At 43.2% G+C, this 26,447-nt stretch overlaps 1 protein-coding gene across 1 annotated transcript in view; it reads right to left on the reverse strand.

Annotated features, from left to right (window-relative positions):
• Positions 1–26,447, reverse strand: part of PRPS1 (phosphoribosyl pyrophosphate synthetase 1) — a 49,669-nt gene that overhangs the window by 5,591 nt on the left and 17,631 nt on the right. The window contains exons 2-6 of the mRNA XM_056539802.1: positions 20,237–20,420; positions 19,824–19,922; positions 8,064–8,188; positions 3,946–4,119; positions 1,737–1,896 (exon numbers count right to left, since the gene is read on the reverse strand). Coding sequence (XP_056395777.1) covers positions 1,737–1,896; positions 3,946–4,119; positions 8,064–8,188; positions 19,824–19,922; positions 20,237–20,420 — 742 coding nt within the window. The remainder of the gene's footprint in view (positions 1–1,736; positions 1,897–3,945; positions 4,120–8,063; positions 8,189–19,823; positions 19,923–20,236; positions 20,421–26,447) is intronic.

Here is a 26,447-nt window from a genome sequence, read left to right on the forward strand (position 1 = left end):
CCAGCTGTTGTAAGACTATACATCCAAGCATGCCGTGACAGCTTTCTGCTGTTTGAGTGTATAAAGGAGTTGTAGTTCACCAACACCTCTACTGTATCAGGAGACTCCTGGGAGTTGTAGTTCACCAACACCTCTATTGTATCTCTGTAGTCTCCTGGGAGTTGTAGTTCACCAACACCTCTATTGTATCAGGAGTCTCCTGGGAGTTGTAGTTCACCAACACCTCTATTGTACCTCTGTAGTCTCCTGGGAGTTGTAGTTCACCAACACCTCTATTGTATCAGGAGTCTCCTGGGAGTTGTAGTTCACCAACACCTCTATTGTATCTCTGTAGTCTCCTGGGTGTTGTAGTTCACCAACACCTATATTGTATCTCTGTAGTCTCCTGGGGGTTGTAGTTCATCAACACCTATATTGTATCTCTGTAGTCTCCTGGGAGTTGTAGTTCACCAACACCTATATTGTATCTCTGTAGTCTCCTGGGAGTTGTAGTTCACCAACACCTCTATTGTATCTCTGTAGTCTCCTGGGGGTTGTAGTTCACCAACACCTATATTGTATCTCTGTAGTCTCCTGGGAGTTGTAGTTCACAACACCTATATTGTATCTCTGTAGTCTCCTGGCTGGGAGTTGTAGTTCCCCAACACCTGTATTGTATCTCTGTAGTCTCCTGGGGGTTGTAGTTCACCAACACCTCTATTGTATCTCTGTAATCTCCTGGGAGTTGTAGTTCATACACCAGTGTTTCCCAACCAGGGTGCCTCCAGATGTTGCAAAACTACTACTCCCAGCATTCCCTGGTTGGGAAACACTGGCATACACACACACACATAACAGGGACTACAACTCCCAGCATGTGTCATTCAGTAGTCCCCCCCCCCCCCTCACACACAGAATCATCTCCAGTATGATATTTATTCCCTGTATACACCACCAGCCCGTGCAGTGTAATATGTCTCCTTCACACACACGTCCTCCCCTCCCTGCTCTGTGGTTTGCTCTGTGTTTCCCCCATGAAAACTTGGAACCTCCCGGTGATAAGTGAGGTCCTATGTAGACAGAGCAGGGGAGGGGGGAGGAGCTGTGGACGTCCTCATTCTCCCCCTGCTTGAATCTTACAGATAGGGGCGTTTCTGAGGATGAGCCTATGGCTGCCTCAGAAAGCACCCGCTCATGCATATGCATAAGCAGGGAGGACCTGACAGAGGCTAGGGGGAGCACAAACACTGCAATGGCGGCTGCAATGTAATGAATAGGGGACGGACGCAGGACTACTGGGCTATGCTGGCAACTCTAATATCTCAGAAACGGCTGCATATAGGTAAATAGAACTAATTGACTGAATTGTATAACTTTTGTTTGGGGAACATTTGGGCAGGGATTTTTGACCACTACAGTTGTCCTTTAATTGTGTGTCTCACAAGTTTCGTTATTTCATTTTTTTCTATAATAAAAGTTACTTTTTATTCTAGCACATGGAATACCAGGTTTTTGTTAACCCTTTGGGTTAAATTGTAGCCCTATACCTGCCATGTGCTTTTTTTGGCCATTTTCTGAGTAGCATTTTCATCAAAACACTGCAACACCGCTGTTCAATGCACCACTTCTTCCGCCTCCCTGGCAGCAGGTATCCGGCATTTACACAAGTACTCTTACAAATATCCGGTATTGGCCCAGATAGATACTGGTATCTCTAATGAATAGGATGGTTTTCTATTACATTCAGAAAAGAATACCTGAATTTTAGAACAATGTTTTATTTTCTCCTCTTGAGGTATAGTATTAGTCACCACCACAGCTTCAAAACATGCGTTATTAATCCGAGAAATGGCAGGGCCAGAAAATATACCATGTGTCAAGATTGCATACACTTTGGTGGCTCCTGCAGATAAAAGTCTAGAAAAATAAAAGATCACCAAGTTATTACACTACCATACACTGCTTTGGGTTAAGCATCATAGCACTGGGGGGGGGGGGGGGGGGGGGGGGGGAGGGATTACACAGCGCCAGATGGTGGTTAAAAGCACCATCACAGACAAACTTAGTTTGGTGTACTTATGATTGTGGGCCAACCAGTGCTTTTTCAAATATGCAAATTAGTTACAGTATGTGGTATCACTGAAGTAAAGAGAGCCTGCCATTACAAAATCACAGAAAAAAAGACTGAAGCCTATATTTATTCATTACTGTTAAAAAGAAAGGTCATACTTCCAACCTCCAAGACAAGAACAATGAACAGAAATAAGAAAATATTACAAAAGTATAAGCCAATTCTTCCAGTACCAGTTAGCCTCCTGCTTGAATCAAGTCAATATCAGGAGTAATATATACTGTCTCATTTGGGCATCATGGCTCAGCATTTATTCATAATATTGTTCTGGACCCTTTGTACATTATTAGGTGGGTGATAGTTAGTCAGCCACTAAGCTAGACCGCCCTTTCATTAGCTAGATAGCCAGTTGTCATAGGGACGTGTAGGTGTTAGGGTAGTTTCCAGAGCAGGACAGTTTTTTAGGACAACAATTCCACCTAGGCTTTTGAGCATAGAGAAATAGTGCCTATTGGGTGCTATAGGTCCCTGCTCCCACACCACACCGTCCCTGTCCTGAGTTACTCCCTGAGCCACAGGGTGTATGGATTAGGTATCAGATCTTATACTTTGACAGTGATATCATTGCACACTCACTGTGATTTGTTTGATAGGTGGTACTGGAATCATTGGTTTATACTTTTGTAATATTTTGTTATTTCTGTTGTTCATAGTTATTGTCTTCTGGTTGGAAGTATGACCTCTTATTAGGAGCAATGAATATTGGTTTTAGTCTTTTTCTGCGATTTATTTACAGTATGTGAAAATATCCAACAGATTTCTGTTAACCCTTTTGTAACCTAAGTTTTTTGAATTCTTGAAGATTTATATAAAAATACAGATATTTGAAACAAAAAGTGTGTGACCCAAGCAGAAAGTTATACGCACTATACATGCTAAAATAAAACTTTAACATTCACATATGCATTAGTTCCATGAGGTACTGTACTAGGATGCCACCAATGCAGCAAGTCCGTTTGTTACATTTCTTCTATGATTAATAGTGAGTGATATTATTGAAAAGTGGAAGCAGGTCTCGCATTCCGGACCCAAACTCAGCAGGTCAGAAGAGCATTCCAACGCCGTTCTTCTCAGCATTCTGTAATGCCACAGAGTGTTGAAAAGTAACTTCAATTGCTGTTGGCTGTGACAGTATGCAGTCATAGGGAAGGGGGACACATTGGATTTCAGTCAAAGTCTCCTCCTGTCAGTCAGACTTGATTGACAGCCTGAGCGCAAGCAATTCGCCCTGCTCTCAGGCTCTCAATGACTATGACTCATGTGGCCAGTGATTAAAGTTACTTTTTAGCTCTCTGCAGCATTGTAGAAGGGGTTTTCCAATTACAAAGTTATCCCCTATCCACAGGATAGAGAACAAGCTGATTGCAGGGGGTCCTACTGCTGGGGACGCTATTCCATTAATTCTCTATGAGAACTGCTGAAAATAACCAATCACTGTACAATTAGTGGAGTGGCGGCACGCATGCATGACCTGCCGCTCCATTCGAATGAGCCCACAATTGGCTAGTTAGCCACTATCCTGTGGATAGAGGATAACTGTCATATGAGAAAACCCTTTAAAATGTTAATAAGATTAATTAATAGCAGGCAATAGGCATGATTATACAGTCGGGAGGTGTGCATTAGGCATACATGCCCCTCAACATAAAACATCTACACTCCCTGACTGTAAAATCCCACCCTTCACTGATACCCACTTCCATTTTTTTTTTATTATTTTAACGCCCATATGATTCTCTGAATTGTCAGACAAAGTATAAACCCCCATATCTCGGTAATGGGAGGGCATATCAACCGAAAAAATAAATAAAAAAGTGTGTAATCAAGGCACTTACTTATCTGCCGCATGACATATTGTTCCACAGGTATCTGCCATATCATCAACAAGAATTGCCACTTTATCTTTTACATCTCCTACAAGAACCATACGATCCACCTCGTTAGCCTTTTTCCTTTCCTTGTGTATTAAAGCAAAGTCGACATTTAGTCGATCAGCAATTGATGTTACTCTAGAAAAGAAAGCAAGAAGAGAAGTCAACAATTTAAAAAAAGAAAAAGAAAAATCTCAATGGTTGCTTAACCCCATAAGGACCAAGCCCATTTTCACTTTAAGGACCAGAGCATTTTTTGCAGATCTGACCACAGTCACTAAGCATTAATAACTCTGATGCTTTTACCGTATTTATCGGCGTATAACACACACTTTTTAGGCTAAAATTTTTTAGCCTAAAGTCTATGTGCGTGTTCTACGCCGTCGCTGCCCGCTTCTCTCCCCCTGCCTTTCCTGGGGTCTAGAGCCCTGCTGCCGGCCCTTCTCTCCCCCCTGGCTATCGGCGCCGCTGCCCGTTCTGTCCCCCTGACTATCGGTGCCGGCACCGATAGCCAGGGTGAGAGAAGCGACGCCGACAGCCAGGGGGAGAGAAGCAGCGCCGACAGCCAGGGGGAGAGAAGCAGCGCCGACAGCCAGGGGGAGAGAAGGGGCAAGGGCACCCATTTCCGGCGCCGCTGCCGCGTTGCCTCCCCCCATCCCCGATTGCATAATAACCTGTTGCCGGGGTCGGGTCCGCGCTGCTTCAGGCCTCCGGCGTGCGTCCCCTGCGTTGTTGCTATGCACTGCACACTGACGTCATGCGCCGCGCAGCGCATAGCAACGACGCAGGGGACGCACGCCGGAGGCCTGAAGCAGCGTGGACCCGACCCCAGCAACAGGTAATTATGCAACCGGGGATGGGGGGAGGCAGCGGCGCTGGCAATGGGTGCCGCTGCCCCTTCTCTCCCCCTGGCTGTCGGCGCCGGCAATGGGGCGCCGGCACCGATAGTCAGGGGGACAGAACGGGCAGCGGCGCCGATAGCCAGGGGGAGAGAAGGGCCGGCAACAGGGCTCTAGACCCCAGGAAAGGCAGGGGGAGAGAAGCGGGCAGTGACGGCCTCTCTCCCCCTGCCTTTCCTGGGGGTGTATCGGGGTATACACACGCACCTTCATTTTACCATGGATATTTGGGTAAAAAAACTTTTTTTTTACCCAAATATCCTTGGTAAAATGAGGGTGCGTGTTATAGGCCGGTGCGTGGTATACCCCGATAAATACGGTACTTATAAATTTGATTCAGATAGTTTTTTTGTGACATATTTTACTTTAACATAATTTAGCATAATTTCTTATGAAAAATGCAAAAATTTCATGAAATATTTGAAAATTTTGCATTTTTCTAAATTTGAAGCTTTCTGCTTGTAAGGAAAATAGAAATACCAAATAATTTATATATTGATTCACATATACAATATGTCTACTTTATGTTGGCATCATAAAGTTGACATGTTTTTACTTTTGGAAGACATCAGAGGGCTTCAAAATTCAGTAGCAATTTTCAAATTTTTCATGACATTTTCTAAATCTGAATTTTTCAGGGACCAGTTCAGTTTTGAAGTGGATTTGAAGGGCCTTCATATTAGAAATACCCCATAAATTACCCCATTATAGAAACTGCACCCCTCAAAAGTATTTAAAATTCTATTCAGAATGTTTGTTAACCTTTTAGGTGTTTCACAGGAATAGCAGCAAACTGAAGGAGAAAATTCACAATCTTAATTTCACTCGCATGTTCTTGTAAACCCAGTTTTAGAATTTTTACAATGGGAAATAGGAGAAAAAGCCCCCCAAAATTTGTTACCCAACTTCTCACGAGTAAGGAAATACCTCATATGTGGCTGTAAAGTACACTGTGGGTGCACTAGAGGGCTCAGAAGGGAAGGAGAGACAGTGGGACTTTGGAGAGTGAATGTTGCTGAAATGGTTTTTGGGGAGCATGTCGCATTTAGGAAGCCCCTATGGTGCCAGAACAGCAAATAAAAATAAATAAATAAAAAACACATGGCATACTATTTTGGAAACTACATCCCTCAAGGAACGTAACAATGGATACAGTGAGCCTTAACACCCCAAAGGTGTTTGATGACTTATTAAAATCATATGTGTAAATGGGGGAAAAAAAATATAAAATCACTAAAATGCTGTTTTTTTCCACAAATTTTACATTTTTACAAGGGGCAATAGGAAAAATGTCCCCCAAAATTTGTAACCCCATTTCTTCTGAGTATGGAAATACCCCATGTGTGGACGTCAAGTGCTCTGCTGGTGCACTACAATGCTCAGAAGAGGCGGAGCGCCATTGAGCTTTTGGAGACAGAATTTGTTTGGAATGGAAGTCGGGGGCAATGTGCGTTTACAAAGCCAGAATAGTTGTCCCAGAATAGTGGACACCCCCCACATGTGAGCCCATTTTGGAAACTACACCCCTCACAGAATTTAATAAGGGGTGCAGTGAGCATTTACACCCCACTGGCGTTTGACAGATCTTTGGAACAGTGGGCTGTGCAAATGAAAAATTACATAAGCCTCATTTACCCCTGATGACATGACTGGTGTCACGAAACATGTAGGGGAGGCTGTGCATTTAATTTTTAATAACAGCAATAGATTCACCTTAATCCCTGTAGCACTGCAGGCACAGGGTGATTATATACTCTCAAATGGGAGTTGGTGCACATTCTCAATAGGATGATATTGCTGAGTTTTTAAACTTGTTTATGGTTCCCCATAAGGTTTATGATATAACCACAATAAAAGTTAAGTTTTATTAGGGAAGGTGCATAAATAAAGGGGTCTTGCACCCCCACCTGGTAACTAGCCAGGTGTGGGGTTTTGGTGTTTGTCCAGCTGTTGCTTAACTCCCAGCATGCCTGGACAGTCAGCAGCTGTCCGTAAATGCTGGGAGTTGTTGTTTTGAAATAGCTGGAAGCTATTGCAATATATGGTGTGTGTGTGGGGGGGGGGGGGGGGGTGGACGACGACGACATTGTAGGAGGGTGTATATGTAGTGTTTTACCCTTTATTTTGAGTTAGTGTAGTGTTTTATCCTATATTATGTGTTAGTGTTTTTAGGGTACATTTGCACTGGCAGGGGTTTACTGTGAGTTTCCCGCTAGGAGCATGCGCTTTGGCGGAAAATTTGCCGCAGCTCAAACTTGAAGCAAGAAAATTCGCAGTAAACCCGCACGTGTGAATGTACCCTGCATGCTGGGAGTTGCACTTTTGCAACAGCTGGAGGCAGACTGGTTGGAAAACCTTCAGTTAGGTTCTGTTACCTAACTCAGTATTTTCCAACCAGTGTGCCTCCAGCTGTTGCAAAACTACAACTCCCAGCATGTACTGATTGCCGAAGGGCATGCTGGGAGATGTAGTTATGCAACAGCTGGAGGCATGCAACTACAACTCCTAGCATGGCAAGACAGCCGTTTGCTGTTCTTGCAAAACCGCAACTCCCAGCATGCACGATCTAGAGGGCTACAGATTGGAGACTACTATATAGGGGTCTCCAAACTGTAGCCCTCCAGATGCTGGTAGGGAACAATTCACCGGCTTCCGTAGAATCGCCGCACCAAGGGGCTGCACATTATCGCCGCCCACCGCTGACAAGAGACCTCCGGCATCAGTCACTGCTGGTTACCCCGTTCTGCCCAGACTACAGTGGGTGGGCAGAGTGGGGGAAACCGAACTTTAACCCCCCCCCCCCCGCCCCGATCTGCTATTGGTCAGTTGCTTCTGAATGATTTACCTTAATTACCAGGGAGCCAGGGCGTACCTGTACACCCTTGGTCCCTAAGTGGTTAATATCTTTACATAGCTTTATTAAATATCCATAATAAAACTGTATCAGACACAGGAGAGCTTACAAAGTCTGTGACAGCTGTTTTTCACAGCGTGTACTTTATCATTCTGCATGTGATCAAGCAGTACACCTGCGAAACAGCTGTCACCGGAAGATCTTACTGTTGCCGGATGCCATTTTAATATGGAAATTTAATAAAGCTACATAAAGATACAGCCTTTATATTAAGATAATATTTTAAATTATAACACTTATTTTACAATAGGTAAAATCCAATATCTTACCTTTTGGCACCCCCAGCATCTGGTGACACTATTGTGCATGTTTTCCATTCTGCAATGTTTTCACGAATCCATTTCAAGACAGCAGGTTCAGCATATAAATTATCCACAGGAATATCAAAAAAACCCTGTAATAGATAAGTATTCAGTTAACACTTCCTCCAAGTAGGTCCAGAGTTTACACTACATGTAAGTTACTTGGTTGGCCATGGAATTAACTGGCCAATGATATAATGAGTGTTCTGATTTTAGTTGGGTCATCACTAGATTTCATTGTTAAGCTTCGAGTATACAGTAGTATAGTCTGATCATTATGTAGTAACACCGTGGAGGGCAGGTACGCAATGTGAGCTACAAGCTTCACCACTTTCAATCTGCTTAAATACTTAAAACCCAAGCATTTTCTTAATATACTTCAATAAAGAATTTAATTGCTAAAAATGTAACAAAAATATGGCAAGAAAAAAAAACAAAATAATAAAAAAAAAAAAAAAAAAAAACACACGCCACTAGGGGTCACTGTCTCTTTAATTTTGCAAAAGAACCCTGGTAGCAAAGTTCTTTTGTTCCAGGAACACTTTTCTGGAGGGGGGAATGAGGGGTGTGGTTCTCCACCTGCTCTGCTCCCTGCTGTGCCTCAGTGCAGTGTATCAGCCAGCTTTCACCAGTGTGAGTCTTTTCAGAAGAAAAAAAACATTTCCATGCACACTGACAAGAAATACAAGGTGCTCAATGATTATTTTTAAGCAAAATTAATTCTCTTTGGTCATTATGAATTTATTTCTTCTGTATTTGCACCATAAAGGTTTAACATGGCTGCTTTAGGGTTATATAAAGCATGCACTTTGGGCACAAAGCTGTGCAAATGTAAAAAGTTATTTTTTTGGCACAAAATGGAGGTATTTCTTGTGTACTTGCTTCATATAGGTACCACATGGCTGCATTAGAGTTATATAGAGAATGTACTTTAGGCACAAAGCTTTGAAAATGTAAAAATGTTTGGGCAGACCTCATGGCAGGGGAGAGGGAGGAGTCCATTATTATCCTGAAGAAACACCCTCAAGATAAGTCCAAAAAGACTGATCACAGTAATACATAGATCAAAAAGGTATTTAACATATAAAAACCATGTATATTATTATGCATACAGGTCTTAGGGCACATTACTACACTAACTTAAGGACTTTTTAAAATTATTTTCTTACTAATGACAGTAATGCTTTAAACAAGGGTACACTGGCGTACAAGTAAAAAACAAGCACTATACTATTGTCACAACAAACTTTAGGGTTTCATGTGGAGTGAAGCACTGTCACCAGGGGTGTGGAAAAAAAAAAAAAATACTTGTCCAAGGGACTAAAGCAGAACACAATCTACTTGTCCCTCAAAAAAATCCACTTCTCCTGGTAGATGAAATAATTTCAGCCAAAATAGTCTGATCCACCCCACTAGACCACCAGGGATGGATATAAGATCCCTTCAGACACTGCTGTCAACTTTAATAGGCGGCCACAGCGATCGCAGCATGCCAGGCTATTAGCGGTTGGAGAGCTGTAGCTCCTTTTACACCTGAGGCAAGCCCCCCCCCCCCCCCCATCTGACCCCTATAATGCCAATTTTTCCATATACAGGGATGTATGAGGGTAATGCAATGTGCCGTGATCTGTAGTTTTTATCGGAACCATTTATTATCTGAACTTTTATTAGGAAAGGGGCTTATTCACATATGTACGCACTTAAAATATTTTAATCACTATTTTTGAGTCTTCATAGGGACTTCTATATGGACTCTTGATTGGAAAACCCTGAACAGTGCTGTGTTACGGGGGGGGGGGGGGGTTCTGCTTCTCCAGTTTTTGTGGTGCATTTTGTGTCAGAAAATGCTGGAAGTTGCATTTAGTTACTAGATAACTACAACACCCAGCATGCCCTGATACAGCCTATGGTTGTGTGGGTGTTGCAGCATGTTGTACTGTATAGTAGTACAGTTAAGGTTATTGTGTAAGTTGCTGGGAGTTGTAGTTTTGGTTTTAGTCAGCTGCAGAGCCATAGGCTGTGTCAAGGAATACTGGGAATTGCAGTTAGTAACTACAACACCCAGCATGCCCTGATACAGCCTATGGCTCTGCAGCTGACCCGAACCAAAACAACAACAACTCCCAGCATGTTACACTTTATAGCTCTACAGATTAGGTTATTGTGTAACATGCTGGGAGTTGTAGTTTTGGTTCGGGCGTGTTTGCGTGCATCCATGGGGCTCTTGGTCGTCGGGCGAGTATGAAGGGGCGGGATTCTGGGGGTGCAATTTAGTGCGGGTGGCCAGAAGCCACTAAAAAGAAATAAAAAAAATTAGATAGCACAACTGGCGGCAGCACTTGTCAGTCCGCCCCTGTACAAAACATACATGCATACACATATCATACATACACCGGGCCACTGCCCCCTATATTATACAGTATATACATACATCATACATATACATACACCGGCCACTGCCCCCTAGATCATACATTACATACATATGCACACATCATACATACACCCGCCGCTGCCCCCCCATCATACATTACATACACACACACCATACACAGAGACATCATACACACATACATACACAAATACCGGCCACTGCCCCCTATATTATACATTACATACATACATACATTACATACACACATCACACACAGACAGACATCATACACATATACATACACCGGCCACTGCCCCCTATATTATACATTACATATATACATCATACATAGACACATCATACATACACCCTCCGCTGCCCGCTACATTATACATTACATACAGACATACATACACCCGCCGCTGCCCCCATCATACATTACATACACATCATACATTACATACACAGACATCATACACACATTACACATACACTCAAACCATACATATACATCATACATATACATCATACATACACCTGCCGCTGCCTCCCCATCATACACACATAGATATATATATATCTGAGTGTGTGTGTGTATATATAAAATGTGTGTATATATATATATATATATATATATATATATATATATATATATGAGTGTGTATGTTGTGTGTGTATGATGTGTGTATATATATTATATATATGATGTGTGTGTGTATATATGATTTGTGTGTATGATTGTGTGTGTGTGTATATATATATATATATATATATATATATATATATATATATATATATATATATATATATATATATAGTGTGTGTATATGATGTCTGTATGTGTGTGTATGATGTCTGTGTATATATATGAATGTGTGTGTATATATATATGTGTGTGTATGAGGTCTGTGTGTGTAGATATAGATATATATATCTATATCTACACACACAGACCTCATACACACACACATATATACACAGACATCACACACACACACAATCATACACACATCATATAATATAAATATAATATATATGATGAGTGTGCCTGATGCCTGTACCTGTGTGCCTGATGAGTGTGCCTGATGCCTGTACCTGTGTGCCTGATGAGTGTGCCTGATGCCTGTACCTGTGTGCCTGATGAGTGTGCCTGATGCCTGTACCTGTGTGCCTGATGAGTGTGCCTGATGCCTGTACCTGTGTGCCTGATGAGTGTGCCTGATGCCTGTACCTGTGTGCCTGATGAGTGTGCCTGATGCCTGTACCTGTGTGCCTGATGAGTGTGCCTGATGCCTGTACCTGTGTGCCTGATGAGTGTGCCTGATGCCTGTACCTGTGTGCCTGATGAGTGTGCCTGATGCCTGATGAGTGTGCCTGATGAGTGTGCCTGATGCCTGATGAGTGTGCCTGATGAGTGTGCCTGATGCCTGATGAGTGTGCCTGATGCCTGTACCTGTGTGCCTGATGAGTGTGCCTGATGCCTGTACCTGTGTGCCTGATGAGTGTGCCTGATGCCTGTACCTGTGTGCCTGATGAGTGTGCCTGATGCCTGTACCTGTGTGCCTGATGAGTGTGCCTGATGCCTGTACCTGTGTGCCTGATGAGTGTGCCTGATGCCTGTACCTGTGTGCCTGATGAGTGTGCCTGATGCCTGTACCTGTGTGCCTGATGAGTGTGCCTGATGCCTGTACCTGTGTGCCTGATGAGTGTGCCTGATGCCTGTACCTGTGTGCCTGATGAGTGTGCCTGATGCCTGTACCTGTGTGCCTGATGAGTGTGCCTGATGCCTGTACCTGTGTGCCTGATGAGTGTGCCTGATGCCTGTACCTGTGTGCCTGATGAGTGTGCCTGATGCGTGTGCCTGGTGCCTGATGCCTGTACCTGTGTGCCTGATGCCTGTACCTGTGTGCCTGATGCCTGTACCTGTGTGCCTGATGCCTGTACCTGTGTGCCTGATGCCTGTACCTGTGTGCCTGATGCCTGTACCTGTGTGCCTGATGCCTGTACCTGTGTGCCTGATGCCTGTGCCTGATGCCTGTGCCTGATGCCTGTACCTGTGTGCCTGATGCGTGTGCCTGATGCGTGTGCCTGATGCGTGTGCCTGTACCGTGTGCCTGATGCGTGTGCCTGATGCGTGTGCCTGATGCGTGTGCCTGATGCGTGTGCCTGATGCGTGTGCCTGATGCGTGTGCCTGATGCGTGTGCCTGATGCGTGTGCCTGATGCGTGTGCCTGATGCGTGTGCCTGATGCGTGTGCCTGATGCGTGTGCCTGATGCGTGTGCCTGATGCGTGTGCCTGATGCGTGTGCCTGATGCGTGTGCCTGATGCGTGTGCCTGATGCGTGTGCCTGATGCGTGTGCCTGATGCGTGTGCCTGATGCGTGTGCCTGATGCGTGTGCCTGATGCGTGTGCCTGATGCGTGTGCCTGATGCGTGTGCCTGATGCGTGTGCCTGATGCGTGTGCCTGATGCGTGTGCCTGATGCGTGTGCCTGATGCGTGTGCCTGATGCGTGTGCCTGATGCGTGTGCCTGATGCGTGTGCCTGATGCGTGTGCCTGATGCGTGTGCCTGATGCGTGTGCCTGATGCGTGTGCCTGATGCGTGTGCCTGATGCGTGTGCCTGATGCGTGTGCCTGATGCGTGTGCCTGATGCGTGTGCCTGATGCGTGTGCCTGATGAGTGATGAGCAATCATGCATACCGCACGGAAAATGAAATCTTGCATACTGTACGGACAACATGACAGTGCCCACCGTTCAGACAATACAATCATTTATACCGTACAGACAATACCATTGTGCACACCGCACAGAAAATACAAACGTATACACTATATAGAGGGCAGAGCGCTCACATCCGAGTGAAGACATTAGCATATTTATGATGGGGACGGACAGTGTGGGGGAATACCCAGGAGGCAGGGGAGCTGGGCAAGCTGGCTTCCTGCCTCCATTTTGCACAGCAGCACAATAGGAATAAAAAGAAAGAAAAAACAACTACTGCAGCGATAAATGTAAGTAACCCCTCTTTTTCAAAGTGGTTCACCTGCACTATGATGCAGTAAATTGGATTTAGTGCCAGTAAATAGTCTGTCAGTTTTTCTTTAACCACTTAAGGAAATCATTCAGCAGGCATCCTGTGACATCGCAGTTTGCTGTCTGGGCATGCTGGGATTTGTAGTTTTGCAACATCTGGGAGGGCCACAGTTTGGAGATAACTGCACAGTGATCTCCAAACTGCAGCCCTCCACCTGTTGCAAAACTACAAATCCCAGCATGCCCAAACAGCAGTCTCGGCATGCTAGGAGTTGTAGTTGCGTACCTCAAGCTGTTGCATAACTACATCTCCCAGCATGCCCTTCGGCGATCAGTACATGCTGTGGGAGTGGTATTTTTGAAACAGCTGGAGGCACACTGGTTGGAAAATACTGAGTTAGGTAACAGAACCCAACTGAAGGTTTTTCAACCAGTGTGCCGCAAGCTGTTGCAAAATTACAACTCCCAGCATGCACGGTCTGTCATTACAGCCTGGGAGTTGTAGTTTTGAAACAGCTGGGTACAGGGTACATTCACACAAGCAGGTTTACAGTGATCTTCCTGCTTCAAGTTTGAGCTGCGGCAAATTTTCTGCCGCAACGCAAACTCCTAGCGGGAAACTAACTGTAAACCGCCACCAGTGGGAATGTATCCTAAAAACACTACACTACCACAAAATAAAGGGTACAACACTACATATACACCCCCTGACACTGTCACCCCAATAAAAATGAAAAATGTATTGTACGGCAGTGTTTCCAAAATGGAGCCTCCAGCTGTTGCAAAACAACAACTCCCAGCATTTACGGACAGCCACTGACTGTTCAAGCATGCTGGGAGTTTTTAGCAACAGCTGGAGGCATCCTGCTTGGGAATCACTGGCGTAGAATACCCCTATGTCCACCACTATGCAATCCCTAATTTAGTCCTCAAATGCTCTTGGTGCTCTCTCACTTCAGAGCCCTGTTGTATTTCAAGGAAACAGTTTAGGGCCACATATGGGGTATTTTCGTACTCTGGAGAAATTGCATTAGAAATTTTGGGGGGCTTTTTCTCCTTTTACGCCTTATGAAAAGGAAAAGTTGGGGTCTACATCAGCCTGTTCGTGTAAAAAAAAAAAAAAATTACAAATTTTACATTAAACATGCTGGCGTTGCCCCATACTTTCTATTTTCACAAGAGGTAAAAGAAAAAAAAAGAAAAAAAAAAAAAAAAGGACTGTACTGAAATACCCCATATGTAGGCGTAAAATGATTTGCAGGCACACAACAAGGCTCAGGAGTGAGAGCGCACTATGTAAATTTGAGGCCTAAATAGGTCATTTGCACAGGGGTGGCTGATTTTACAGCGGTTCTGACGTAAACGCAAAAAAATATCCACGTTTTGGAAACTACACCCCTCACAGAACGTAACAAGGGGTATAGTGAGCCTTAACACCCCACAGGTTATTGACGACTTTTCGTTAAAGTTTGGTGGGAAAATAAGAAAACTTTTTTTCTCACTAAAATGCTGGTGTGACCCTAAATTTTTCATTTTCACAAGGGAAAATAGGAAAAAAAAGCCCCCCAAAATTTGTAACCCCATTTCTTCTGAGTAAAAACATACCCCATATGTGGATGTTAAGTGCTCTGCTGGCGCACTACAATGCTTAGAAGAGAAGGAGTGCCATTGGACTTTTGGAGAGAAAATTTGTCTGGAATGGAAGGCCACGTGTGTTTACAAAGACCCCATACTGCCAGAACAATGGACCCCCCACATGTGACCCCATTTTGAAAACTACACCCCTCACGTAATGTAATGAGGGGTACAGTGAGCATTTACACCCCACAGGTGTGAATTTTTTTGAAAAGTGGTCTGTGAAAATGAAAAATGTAATTTTTCATTTGCACAGCCCACTGTTCCAAAGATCTGTCAAACGCCAGTGGGGTGTAAATGCTCACTGCACCACTTATTAAATTCTGTGAGGTGTGTAGTTTCCAAAATGGGGTCACTTGTGCGGGGGTCCACTGTTCTGGCACCACAGGGGGGGGGGGAGGGCTTTGTAAACGCACCTGGCCCCTGACTTCCATTCCAAACAAATTCGCTTTCTTATAGCTCAATGGCGCTCCTCCTCTTCTGAGCATTTTAGTGCACCAGCAGAGCACTAGACGTCCACACATGGGGTATTGCCATACTCTGAAGAAATGGGGTTACAAATTTTAGGGGACATTTTCTCCTATTACCCCTTGTAAAAATGTAAAATTTGGGGGGAAAAACTGCATTTTATTGAAAAAAAAATTTCTTCATTTACACATCCGACTTTAACAAAAAGTCGTCCAACACCTATGAGGTGTTAAGGATCCCTGTACCCCTTGTAGTTTCCAAAATAGTAGGCCATGTGTTTTTTTTTTTTTAGCGCTGTTCTGGCACCATAGGGGCTTCCTAAATGCGACATGCAACCCAAAAACCATTTCAGCAAAATCTGCATTCCAAAAGCCAAATGTGACTCCTTCTCTTCTGAGCATAGTAGTGCACCAGCAGAGCATTTTACGTCCTAACATGGGATATGTCCATACTCAGAAGAGATGGGGTTACAAATTTGGGGGGGGCATTTTCTCCCATTACCCTTTATAAAAATTGTAAATTTTGGAAAAAACTGCACTTTAGTGAATTTTTTTTTTCTCATTTACACATCCGACTTTAACGAAAAGTCGTCAAACACCCCTAGTTAGGTGCCTTGAGGGGTGCATTTTCCAAAATAGTATGCAATGTCAGTTTTTTTTTTTTTTTGCTGTTCTGGCACCATAGGGGCTTTCTAAATAGGACATGCCCCTCAAAAACCATTTCTGAAAAAATCCCATTGTCGCTCCTTCCCTTCTGAGCCCTCTACTGCGCCTGCCGAACACTTCACATACACATGAGGTATTTCCTTACTCGAGAGAAATTGGTTTACAAAATTTTGGGGGGCTTTTTCTCCTATTACCCCTTGTAAAAATTAAAAAACTGGATTACAAGAACAAGCAAGTGTAAAAATTTAAGATTTTGAATTTTCTTCACTTTGCTGCTATTCCTGTGAAACACCTAAAGGGTTAACAAACTTTCTGAATGTCATTTTGAATACTTTGAGGGGTGCAGTTTTTATAATGGGGTAATTTATGGGGTATTTCTAATATGAAGGCCCTTCAAATCCACTTCAAAACTGAAGTCATCCCTGAAAAATTCCGATTTTGAAAATGTTGTGAAAAATTGCTGCTATACTTTGAAGCCCTCTGATGCCTTCCAAAAGTAAAAACATGTCAACTTTATGATGCAAACATAAAGTAGACATATTGTATATGTGAATCAATATATAATTTATTTGGAATGTCTATTTTTCCTTACAAGCAGAGAGCTTCAAAGTTAGAAAAATTCACACCAAAAAAATTGAAATACAGCAATACAAAAGGAATATAAAAAAAAGTGTACAAAACTTTATGGAGAATATATATAAGACATTATAAAATCAATGTAGGAGCACTATGCACAGGACTGAAGAAATGCAGGAGGTACAGGCTAAAACATTGGAATAATAGGTAAGATTGATGCGAGTGTATACATACAATGACATAAGGTAAGTAGCTGAGGGTATATTTAGCCCTTAACCAGAATAGAACAAGGCATGAAATACACAAAGGAAAAAGAAAAAGAAAAAAAAATGAAAACCCAATGTAGAGCCATATGCCACCTGCATTTACCCCAACGTACGTTTCACGCTACTGCGCTTAGTCAAAAAATCTTAATCCTTCCAGTACTTATTAGCTGCTGTATACTACGCATGAAATTCTTTTCTTTTCGGATTTAATTTCTGTTTAAGACAGAAAAGAAATCCAAAAAGTACTGGAAGGATTAAGATTTTTTAATAGAAGTAAATTACAAATCTGCTCAACTTCTTGGCACCAGTTGATTTAAAAATAAAAAAATAGTAAAAAATAAAAAAATTGATTTCCACCGGAGTACCCCTTTAACTAACTCAGTGTTTCCTAACCAGTGTGCCTCCAGCTGTTGCATAACTATAACTCCCAGCCTACATGATCTGTCAGTGCATTCTGAGAGTTGTAACTTTGCAACAGCTGGAGGTTTGCGCCCGCCCCATGTGAATGTACAGTGTACATTCTCATGGGCAGGGGTTTACAGTAAAATTCCCACTGCAAGTTTGGGCTGCAGCTCAAACTCAAACTGCGGAACTCACTGTAAACCCCTGCCCATGTGCATGTACCATAAAAACACTACACTATATAAAATAAAAAGGTAAAACCCCAAATAATATACACCAACCCCTTACACTGTCTCTCCCTCCCCCCCCCCCCAATAAAAATGAAAAACGTCTGATACGGCACTGTTTTCAAAACGGAGCTTCCAGCTATTGCAAAACAAAAACTCCCAGCATTGCTGGACAGCCATTGACTGTCCAGGCATGTTGGGAGTTTTGCAACAGCTGGAGGCATTCTGTTTGGGACACACTGCCATAGGATATTTTTGGTGGTGGAAGCAATTGAAATGTCTGAATCCGGGTCAGCTTCTACGCAAACCCCTAATCTAGGCCTCAAATGCTCATGGGGCTCACAAACCCCGATACCTTGTCCTATTTTCAAGACAACAGTTAAGAGCCAAATGTGGGGTATTTTCGTACTCTGAAGAAATTGTTTTACAAATTTTGGGGTTCTTTTTCTTCTTTTCCCCCCTATGAAAAGGAAAAGTTGGGAGCTACACCTGCATTTTAATGTGAAAAAATATATATTTTTTTTACAACAGGTGAAAGGAGAATAAGACCCTCAAAATTTGTAACAATTTCTCCTGAGTATGGAAATACCCCATATGTGGGCGTAAAGTGATCTACCGCCACACACCAGGGCTAAGGAGTGAGAGCGCATCATGTACATTTGAGGCCTAAATTGGTGATTTGCACAGGGGTTACTAATAGTAACAGAGATTTTGACATAAACGCTAAAAAAAAAAATTTAAACAAACACCCCATGTGACCATTTTGGAAACTAAACCCCTCAAGGAAGGTAAGGGGTGCAGAAAGCCTTAATACCCCACAGGTGTTTGACGATTTTGTAAAATTTGGACGTGAAAATGAAAAATGAAATTTAATTCTTGTGTTACCCCAAGTTTTACATTTTCACAAGGGGTAATAGGAGAAAAAGACCCTCAAAATTTGTAACAACATTTCTTCTGAGTATGGAAATACCCCATATGTGCTCTGTTGGTTAACAATGCTCAGAAGAGAAGGAGCAAAAAATGTTTCTGGAGAGAGAATTTGGCTAGAATTGAAGGCCATGTGAGTTTTACTAAGACTGGGGCGGTAATCCTGTCAAACCATAACACAGGAGTGTCCAAAGGAGAGCTCAGGGAGGACAGAAACCTCCCGTGGAGCAGAACAGTGGACCCCCCACATGTGACCCAATTTTGGAAAACTACAACCCTAACAGAATGTAATAAGGGGTGCAGTGAGCATTTTGCCTGCACAGGTGTCTGACAGATTTTTCGAACAGTTGTTCGTGAAAATGAAATATTTTATTTTTTTATTTGCACAGCCCACTGTTCCAAAGATCTGTCAAACGCCAGTGAGGTATAAATGCCCACTTCACTCCCTATAACATTCCATGAGGGGTGTAGTTTCCTAAATGGGGTCACATGTGGTGGGTTCCGCTGTTCTGGTACAATGGGGGCTTTGTAAACCCACATGGCCCCCTGACTTCCATTTCAACCAAATTCTCTCTTCAAAAGCCCAATGATGCTCCTCCTCTTCTGAGCCCTGTGGTGCGCCTGCAGAGAACTTTACATCCACATATTTCATACTTGAGATAAATTGGGTTGAACATTTTGGGTGGCTCTGTCTGTAAAAAAAATAAAATAAAAAAAGGGCTACAACATGTTAGTGTAAAAAGTTGCAGATTTTGCTGCCCCGTTCGTTTAGAGCGTCGGGTTCAGCGCCGGAGGCCCGTGATGTCACAGCCAAGCCCCGCTCGTCCCCTCAATGCAAGTCTATGGGAGTGGGTGTGATGGACGTCATGGCCATGACGTCACGAGCCTCCGCCCCACATAACCAGTCATCCGGCACGGAGGGAAGTTCTCCGTGCACCGGATGTGGGGGTCCGCCGCGGGGGACCCCCGTGATCAGACATCTTATCCCCCTATCCCTTGGATAGGGGATAAGATGTCTAGGGGCAAAGTACCCCTTTAAGGTGTTAAAAAAATAAATATAAAAAAAATCTAGACAGTAGGCACATTTTATACTCATGCAAATCAATGACTGCAAAAAAATATGGGGTTTGAAAGCAAAAAGTAGTAAAATACCTGGATCTGGGAGGCATGTAGGTCCATAGTAATTATGTGGTCAGCCCCAGCCACAGACAGCATGTTGGCAACAAGCTTAGCAGAGATTGGAGCTCTTGACTATAAATAAAAATAAAGCACAAGATGGCACAATCCTAAGGTTAATCTCAAATAAGGGTAAGAATTCTGCAACAGACAGATGTGCAATTAAAGTAAAGCAAGATTAAAGGTTTCTTCAAAATCAGAAAAACGGCTGATTTCTTCTAAAAACTGCATCTAAATTGTCTGCAGGCTGTGCACGGTTTTGCATCTCAGTTCCACTGAAGTGAATGGAGCTGTTTTTGGAAGAAATTTGCTCTGTTTTTCTACTGGATAACCCCTGGTGTGATTTTGTCACAAAAAAAAAAAAAAAATACACAGGCACACGTCCTTACCTTATCTTTCTTATCCTGACGTGCATATGGAAAGCAAGGTATAACAGCAGTGACACGGCAGGCAGATGCTATCTTGCATGCGTTTATCATGATCAGAAGTTCCATTAAGTTGTCATTTATCTCTCCGCAGCCACTCTGGACTATATAAACATCTTCACCTCGAACACTCTCTCCAATCTCAACACTACAATAAATCAAAGTATTAGTACAAGAATTTCTAGCTACTCTACCACATCTATTTCTCAGCCTTCCCTAATAAGAACATGCTGCCGCCTTAAATGAAGGTGCCCGCTGTTTCCTTCATGATGCAGATGGCACTATTAGTGCTGCCTGCATCATTCTGCTTTGGCCAGGCCAGACTAGAAGAGGCCAGAGCAACGGATCAGCGCATTCTCAAGTTAACAGTCATGTTCACCCACCTATTTTGACCACCCATAACTCATTTTCTCGTAAAAAGGGATGTAAAAACCAAACAAAGAAAAAGAGGGTGCTTGCACTCAGGAACCGAGACTCAGTTTATAGTAGGGAAGTAAATAAACCTGAATCAACTCACTCCTCTGTGGGGGGAGACCAAGAGATTGTATAATGGCACCCCCCTCCACGTCCACTTGATATAGGCTCCAAAATGGCATTCATGAAATCCAGATGATGCGAGTGCTTCGTAAAGGACCACTGGAGGCGTGTGTGACTATTAATAATTTATTCTAATATGGTGCTAAAATCATGGCAACGCGTTTCTGGGAGATATAGTTACACTCCTCTTCATCAGGCCATACAATAGGAAAGGTACATCACAAGTTTATATACAAAATAATACTCATCATAGCCAGTATGAATTCTATCACAGGTAACCTATCCGAATATTTAGACCATCAGCTTCAAAAATATGTTATTGGACTCCCGACTTATCTTAAAAATACAGGCCATTTGTTGAGCCTCTTAACCCCTTAAGGACCAGAGCATTTTTTGAAATTCTGACCACTGTCACTTTAACCCCTTCAGGACCAAGCCCATTTTGGCCTTAAGGACCAGAGCGTTTTTTGCACATCTGACCACTGTCACTTTAAACATTAATAACTCTGGAATGCTTTTAGTTATCATTCTGATTCTGAGATTGTTTTTTCGTGACATATTCTACTTTAACATGGTGGTAAATTTTTGTGGTAACTTGCATCCTTTCCTTGTGAAAAATCCTAAAATTTGATGAAAAATTTGAAAATTTTGCATTTTTCTAACTTTGAAGCTCTCTGTTTGTAAGGAAAATGTATATTACAAATAAAAAATTTTTTTATTCACATATACAATATGTCTACTTTATGTCTGCATCATAAAATTGACGAGTTTTTACTTTTGGAAGACACCAGAGGGCTTCAAAGTTCAGCAGCAATTTTCCAATTTTTCACAAAATTTTCAAACTCACTATTTTTCAGGGACCAGTTCAGGTTTGAAGTGGGTTTGAAGGGTCTTCTTATTAGAAATACCCCACAAAAGACCCCATTATAAAAACTGCACCCCCCAAAGTATTCAAAATGACATTCAGTCATCATTTTAACCCTTTAGGTGTTTCACAGGAATAGAAGCAAAGTGAAGGAGAAAATTCACAATCTTCATTTTTTACACTCGCATGTTCTTGTAGACCCAATTTTTAAATTTTTAAAAGGGGTAAAAGGAGAAAATGTATACTTATATTTGTAGCCTAATTTCTCTCGAGTAAGCACATACCTCATATGTCTATGTAAAGTGTTGGGCGGGCGCAGTAGAGGGCTCAGAAGGGAAAGAGCGATAAGGGGATTTTGGAGAGTACGTTTTTCTGAAATGGTTTTTGGGGGCATGTTGCATTTAGGAAGCCCTTATGGTGCCAGAACAGCAAAAAACCCTCACATGGCATACCATTTTGGAAACTAGACCCCTTGAGGTACGTAACAAGGAATAAAGTGAGCCTTAATACCCCACAGGTGATTCACGACTTTTGCATATGTAAAAAAAAATTTTTATTTTTTCACTAAAATGTGTGTTTCCCCCCAAATTTCACATTTTTCCAAGGGTCAATAGCAGGAAATACCCCCCAATATTTGTAACCCCTTCTCTTCTGAGTATGGAGGTACCCCATAAGTTGACCTGAAGTGCACTATGGGTGAACTACAATGCTCAGAAGAGAAGGAGTCATATTTGGCTTTTTGAGAGCAAATTTTGCTCGGGGGGCATGTCGCATTTAGGAAGCCCCTATGGTGCCAGAACAGCAAAAAATACCCACATGGCATACCATTTTGGAAACTAGACCCCTTGAGGAATGTAATAAGGAATAAAGTGAGCCTTATTACCCCACAGGTGTTTCATGACTTTTGCATATGTAAAAAAAAAAAAAAAAATTTCCACTAAAATGTGTGTTTCTCCCCTAATTTCACCTTTTTGCAAGGGTTAATAGCAGAAAATACCCCCCAAAATTTGTAACCCCATCTCTTCTGAGTATAGAGGTACCCCATAAGTTGACCTGAAGTGCACTATGGGCGAACTACAATGCTCAGAAGAGAAGGAGTCATATTTGGCTTTTTGAGAGCAAATTTTGCTCGGGGGGCATGTCGCATTTAGGAAGACCCTAAGGTGCCAGAACAGCAAAAAAAAACCCACATGGCATACCATTTTGGAAACTAGACCCCTTGAGGAACGTAACAAGGGGTACAGTGAGCATTTGCCCCCCACTGGTGTCTGACAGATCTTTGGAACAGTGGGCTGTACAAGTTTTCATTTTCATGGACCACTGTTCCAAAGATCCGTCAGACACCTGTGGGGGGTAAATTCACACTGCACCCCTCATTACATTCCGTGAGGGGTGTCGTTTCCGAAATGGGGTCACATGTGGGGTTTTTTTTTTTTTGCGTTTGTCAAAACCGCTGTAACAATCAGCCACCCCTGTGCAAATCACCTCAAATGTACATGGTGCGCTCTCCCTTCTGGGCCTTGTTGTGCGCCCCCAGAACACTTTGCGCTCACATATGGGGTATCTCTGTAGTCGGGAGAAATTACGTTACAAATTTTGGGGGGGCTTTTTTCCCTTTTACCTCTTGTGAAAATGTAAAGTATAGGGCAACATCAGCATGTTAGTGTAAAAAATAAAAAATGTTTACACTAACATTCTGGTGTAGACCCCAACATTTCCTTTTCATGAAGGGTTAAAGAAGAAAAAGCCCCCCAAACCTTGTAACGCAATTTCTCCCGAGTACGGCGATACCCCATATGTCGCCCTAAACTGTTGCCTTGAAATACGACAGGGCTCCAAAGTGAGAGCGCCATGTGCATTTGAGGCCTAAATTAGGGATTTGCATAGGGGTGGACATAGGGGTATTCTACGCCAGTGATTCACAAACAGGGTGCCTCCAGCTGTTGCAAAACTCCCAGCATGCCTGGACAGTCAACGGCTGTCCGACAATACTGGGAGTTGTTGTTTTTCAACAGCTGGAGGCTCTGCTTTGGAAACAGTGGTGTACCGGACGTTCTTATTGGGGGAGGGGGGCTGTGTAAGGGTATGTGTATATGTAGTGTTTTTAACTTTTTATTTTATTTTGTGTTAGTGTAGTGTAGTGTTTTTAGGGTACAGTCACATGGGCGGGGGATTACAGCGAGTTTCCCAGCGCAAAATTTGCTGCATCTCAAGATGCGAGAAACCCACTGTAAAAGCCTCGCCCATGTGAATGTACCCTGTACATTCACAGGGGGGGGTGCATCAGCTGTTGCAAAACCACAACTCCCAGCATGCATGGTCTGTTAGTGCATGCTGGGAGTCATAGTTTTGCAACAGCTGGAGGCACACAGGTTAGGGAACACTGAGTTAGAAACAGACAATGTTTCCCAACCAGTGTGTCTCCAGTTGTTGCAAAACTACAACTCCCAGCATGCCCAGACAGCTGAAGGGCATGCTGGGAGTTGTAGTTCGGCAACATCTGAAGGGCCAGATGTTGCTGAACTAAAACTCCCAGCATGCCTGGACAGTCAGTGCATACTGGGAGTTGTAGTTTTGCAACAGCTGGAAGAGCACAGATTGGAGACCATTATACAATGGTCTCCAAACTGGGGCCCTCCAGATGTTGCAAAACTACAACTCCCAGCATGCATGGTCTTTTAGTGCATGCTGGGAGTTATAGTTTTTCAACAGCTGGAGGCACACAGGTTAGGAAACACTGAGTTAGAAACAATGTTTCCCAACCAGTGTGTCTCCAGCTGTTGCAAAACTACAACTCCCAGCATGCCCAGACAGCCAAAGGCTGTCTAGGCATGCTGGGAGTTGTAGTTTTCAGACTCCTAGAAGCAGCAGTGAAGATCTTCACTGCTGCCTCTGAGGACTACATACTTACCCGTCGCTGCTCGTCCACGTGGCCGGTCCCGCGCTGCTCCTCGGTCCCGCCGCTGGATCAGGTAAGTCCGCCGGTCCCCTCCTGTTCCCCCCCGTGTGCCGCAGGTCCCCGCGAGCCCCCGCAGCCTTCGTCCCCCGTTCTGCCCGACTTCCAGGGGCGGGCAGTGCGGGGGATCTGAACTTTCACCCCAGATCACTGTGATTGGTCCACAGGGACCAATCACAGTGATCGCTGACCAGGACCATCAATTGATGGTCCTGGGGGTGAAGCAGAAGTTGTCCCCTGCTGGAAACAGCGGGACTTCTGCCAGTTAACCCGTGCGATGCTGCGCATCGCCGGGTTAACTGAATGTCATTTATAAACGCCGGGATGCGCGAACGCACTGCACAACCCGGCGTTTATTTATGACATTCTGCGGGAAGGGGTTAAACATTAATAACTCTGGAATGCTTTTACTTTTCATTCTGATTCCGAGATAGTTTTTTCGTGACATATTCTACTTTAACATAGTGGTAAATTTTTGTGGTAACTTGCATCCTCTCTTGGTGAAAAATCCCCAAATTTGATGAAAAAAAAATGAAAATTTTGCATTTTTCCAACTTTGAAGCACTCTGCTTTTAAGGAAAATGGATATTCCCCAAAAAAAATATGTCTACTTTATGTTTGCATCATAAAATTTGAGTTTTTACTTTTGGAAGACACCAGAGGGCTTCAAAGTACAGCAGCAATTTTTACATTTTTCACAAAATTTTCAAACTCACTATTTTTCAGTGACCAGTTTTGAAGTGGATTTGAAGGGTCTTCATATTAGAAATACCCCACAAATGACCCCATTATAAAAACTGCACCCCCAAAGTATTCAAAATGACATTCAGTAAGTGTTTTAACCCTTTAGGTGTTTCACAGGAATAGCAGCAAAGTGAAGGAGAAAATAAAAAATCTTTTTTACACTCGCATGTTCAATGTAAACATTGGAATATACTAACTAGCGACCCTGTGATAGGAAGCTCTATAGGGAAGCAATCCAGATGCATTTTTAGAAGGACCCGTAGTTTGAAGAATATAGTGGCACCATCTATTCCCCATCAACAGAATAAGTGTAAATTAGGGGTAAAAAATGGGAAGACCACGCAAGTAGTATTATTTTGTATATAAACTTGTGATGTACCTTTCCTATTGTATGGCCTGATGAAGGGGAGTGTAACTATATCTCCCAGAAAAGCATTGCCATGATTTTAGCACCATATTAGAATAAATTATTAATAGTCACGCACGCCTCCAGTGGTCCTATACGAAGCACTCACATCATCTGGATTTCGTGAATTCCATTTTGGAATCTATATCAAGAGGACGTGGAGGGGGGGGGGGGGGGGGGTACAATTATACCATCTCTTGGTCCCCCCCATGGAGGAGTGAGTTGATTCAGGTTTATTTACTTCCCTACTATAAACTGAGTCTCGGTTCCTGAGCGCAAGCACCCTCTTTTTCTTTATTTTATGTACCGAGCCTGGGTGGACACCACCTTCCGGGGAATTGGAGCTGTGCCCTCCCTATCTTCAGGGATCTTGAATAAGCGGAACCAGGCGTTCATTGTGTATACCTACTTGGCCCTAGGTGTTGTGGAGAGTCAACCAATTTTTATTGGTGTCCCTCCAACAAGTTTAAAATCACTTTTAAATTCGGCCACTAGGGGGTCGCCCTCCTAGTGGCCGAATGCATTCTGCAGTGTCGTCTCTACTGGATTTCGACTCATTTAAGCCTGGCAATGAGTCGAAATCCAGTCACTGTGGTGCTCGCTCCTGCCTGTCAATCAAACAGGCGAGAGCGAACACGCTGATAGCTGGGGCTGCACGCATTGGCCA

The sequence above is a fragment of the Hyla sarda genome, chromosome 9 (genome assembly GCF_029499605.1).
Source record: "Hyla sarda isolate aHylSar1 chromosome 9, aHylSar1.hap1, whole genome shotgun sequence".
NCBI classification, from domain to species: domain Eukaryota; kingdom Metazoa; phylum Chordata; class Amphibia; order Anura; family Hylidae; genus Hyla; species Hyla sarda.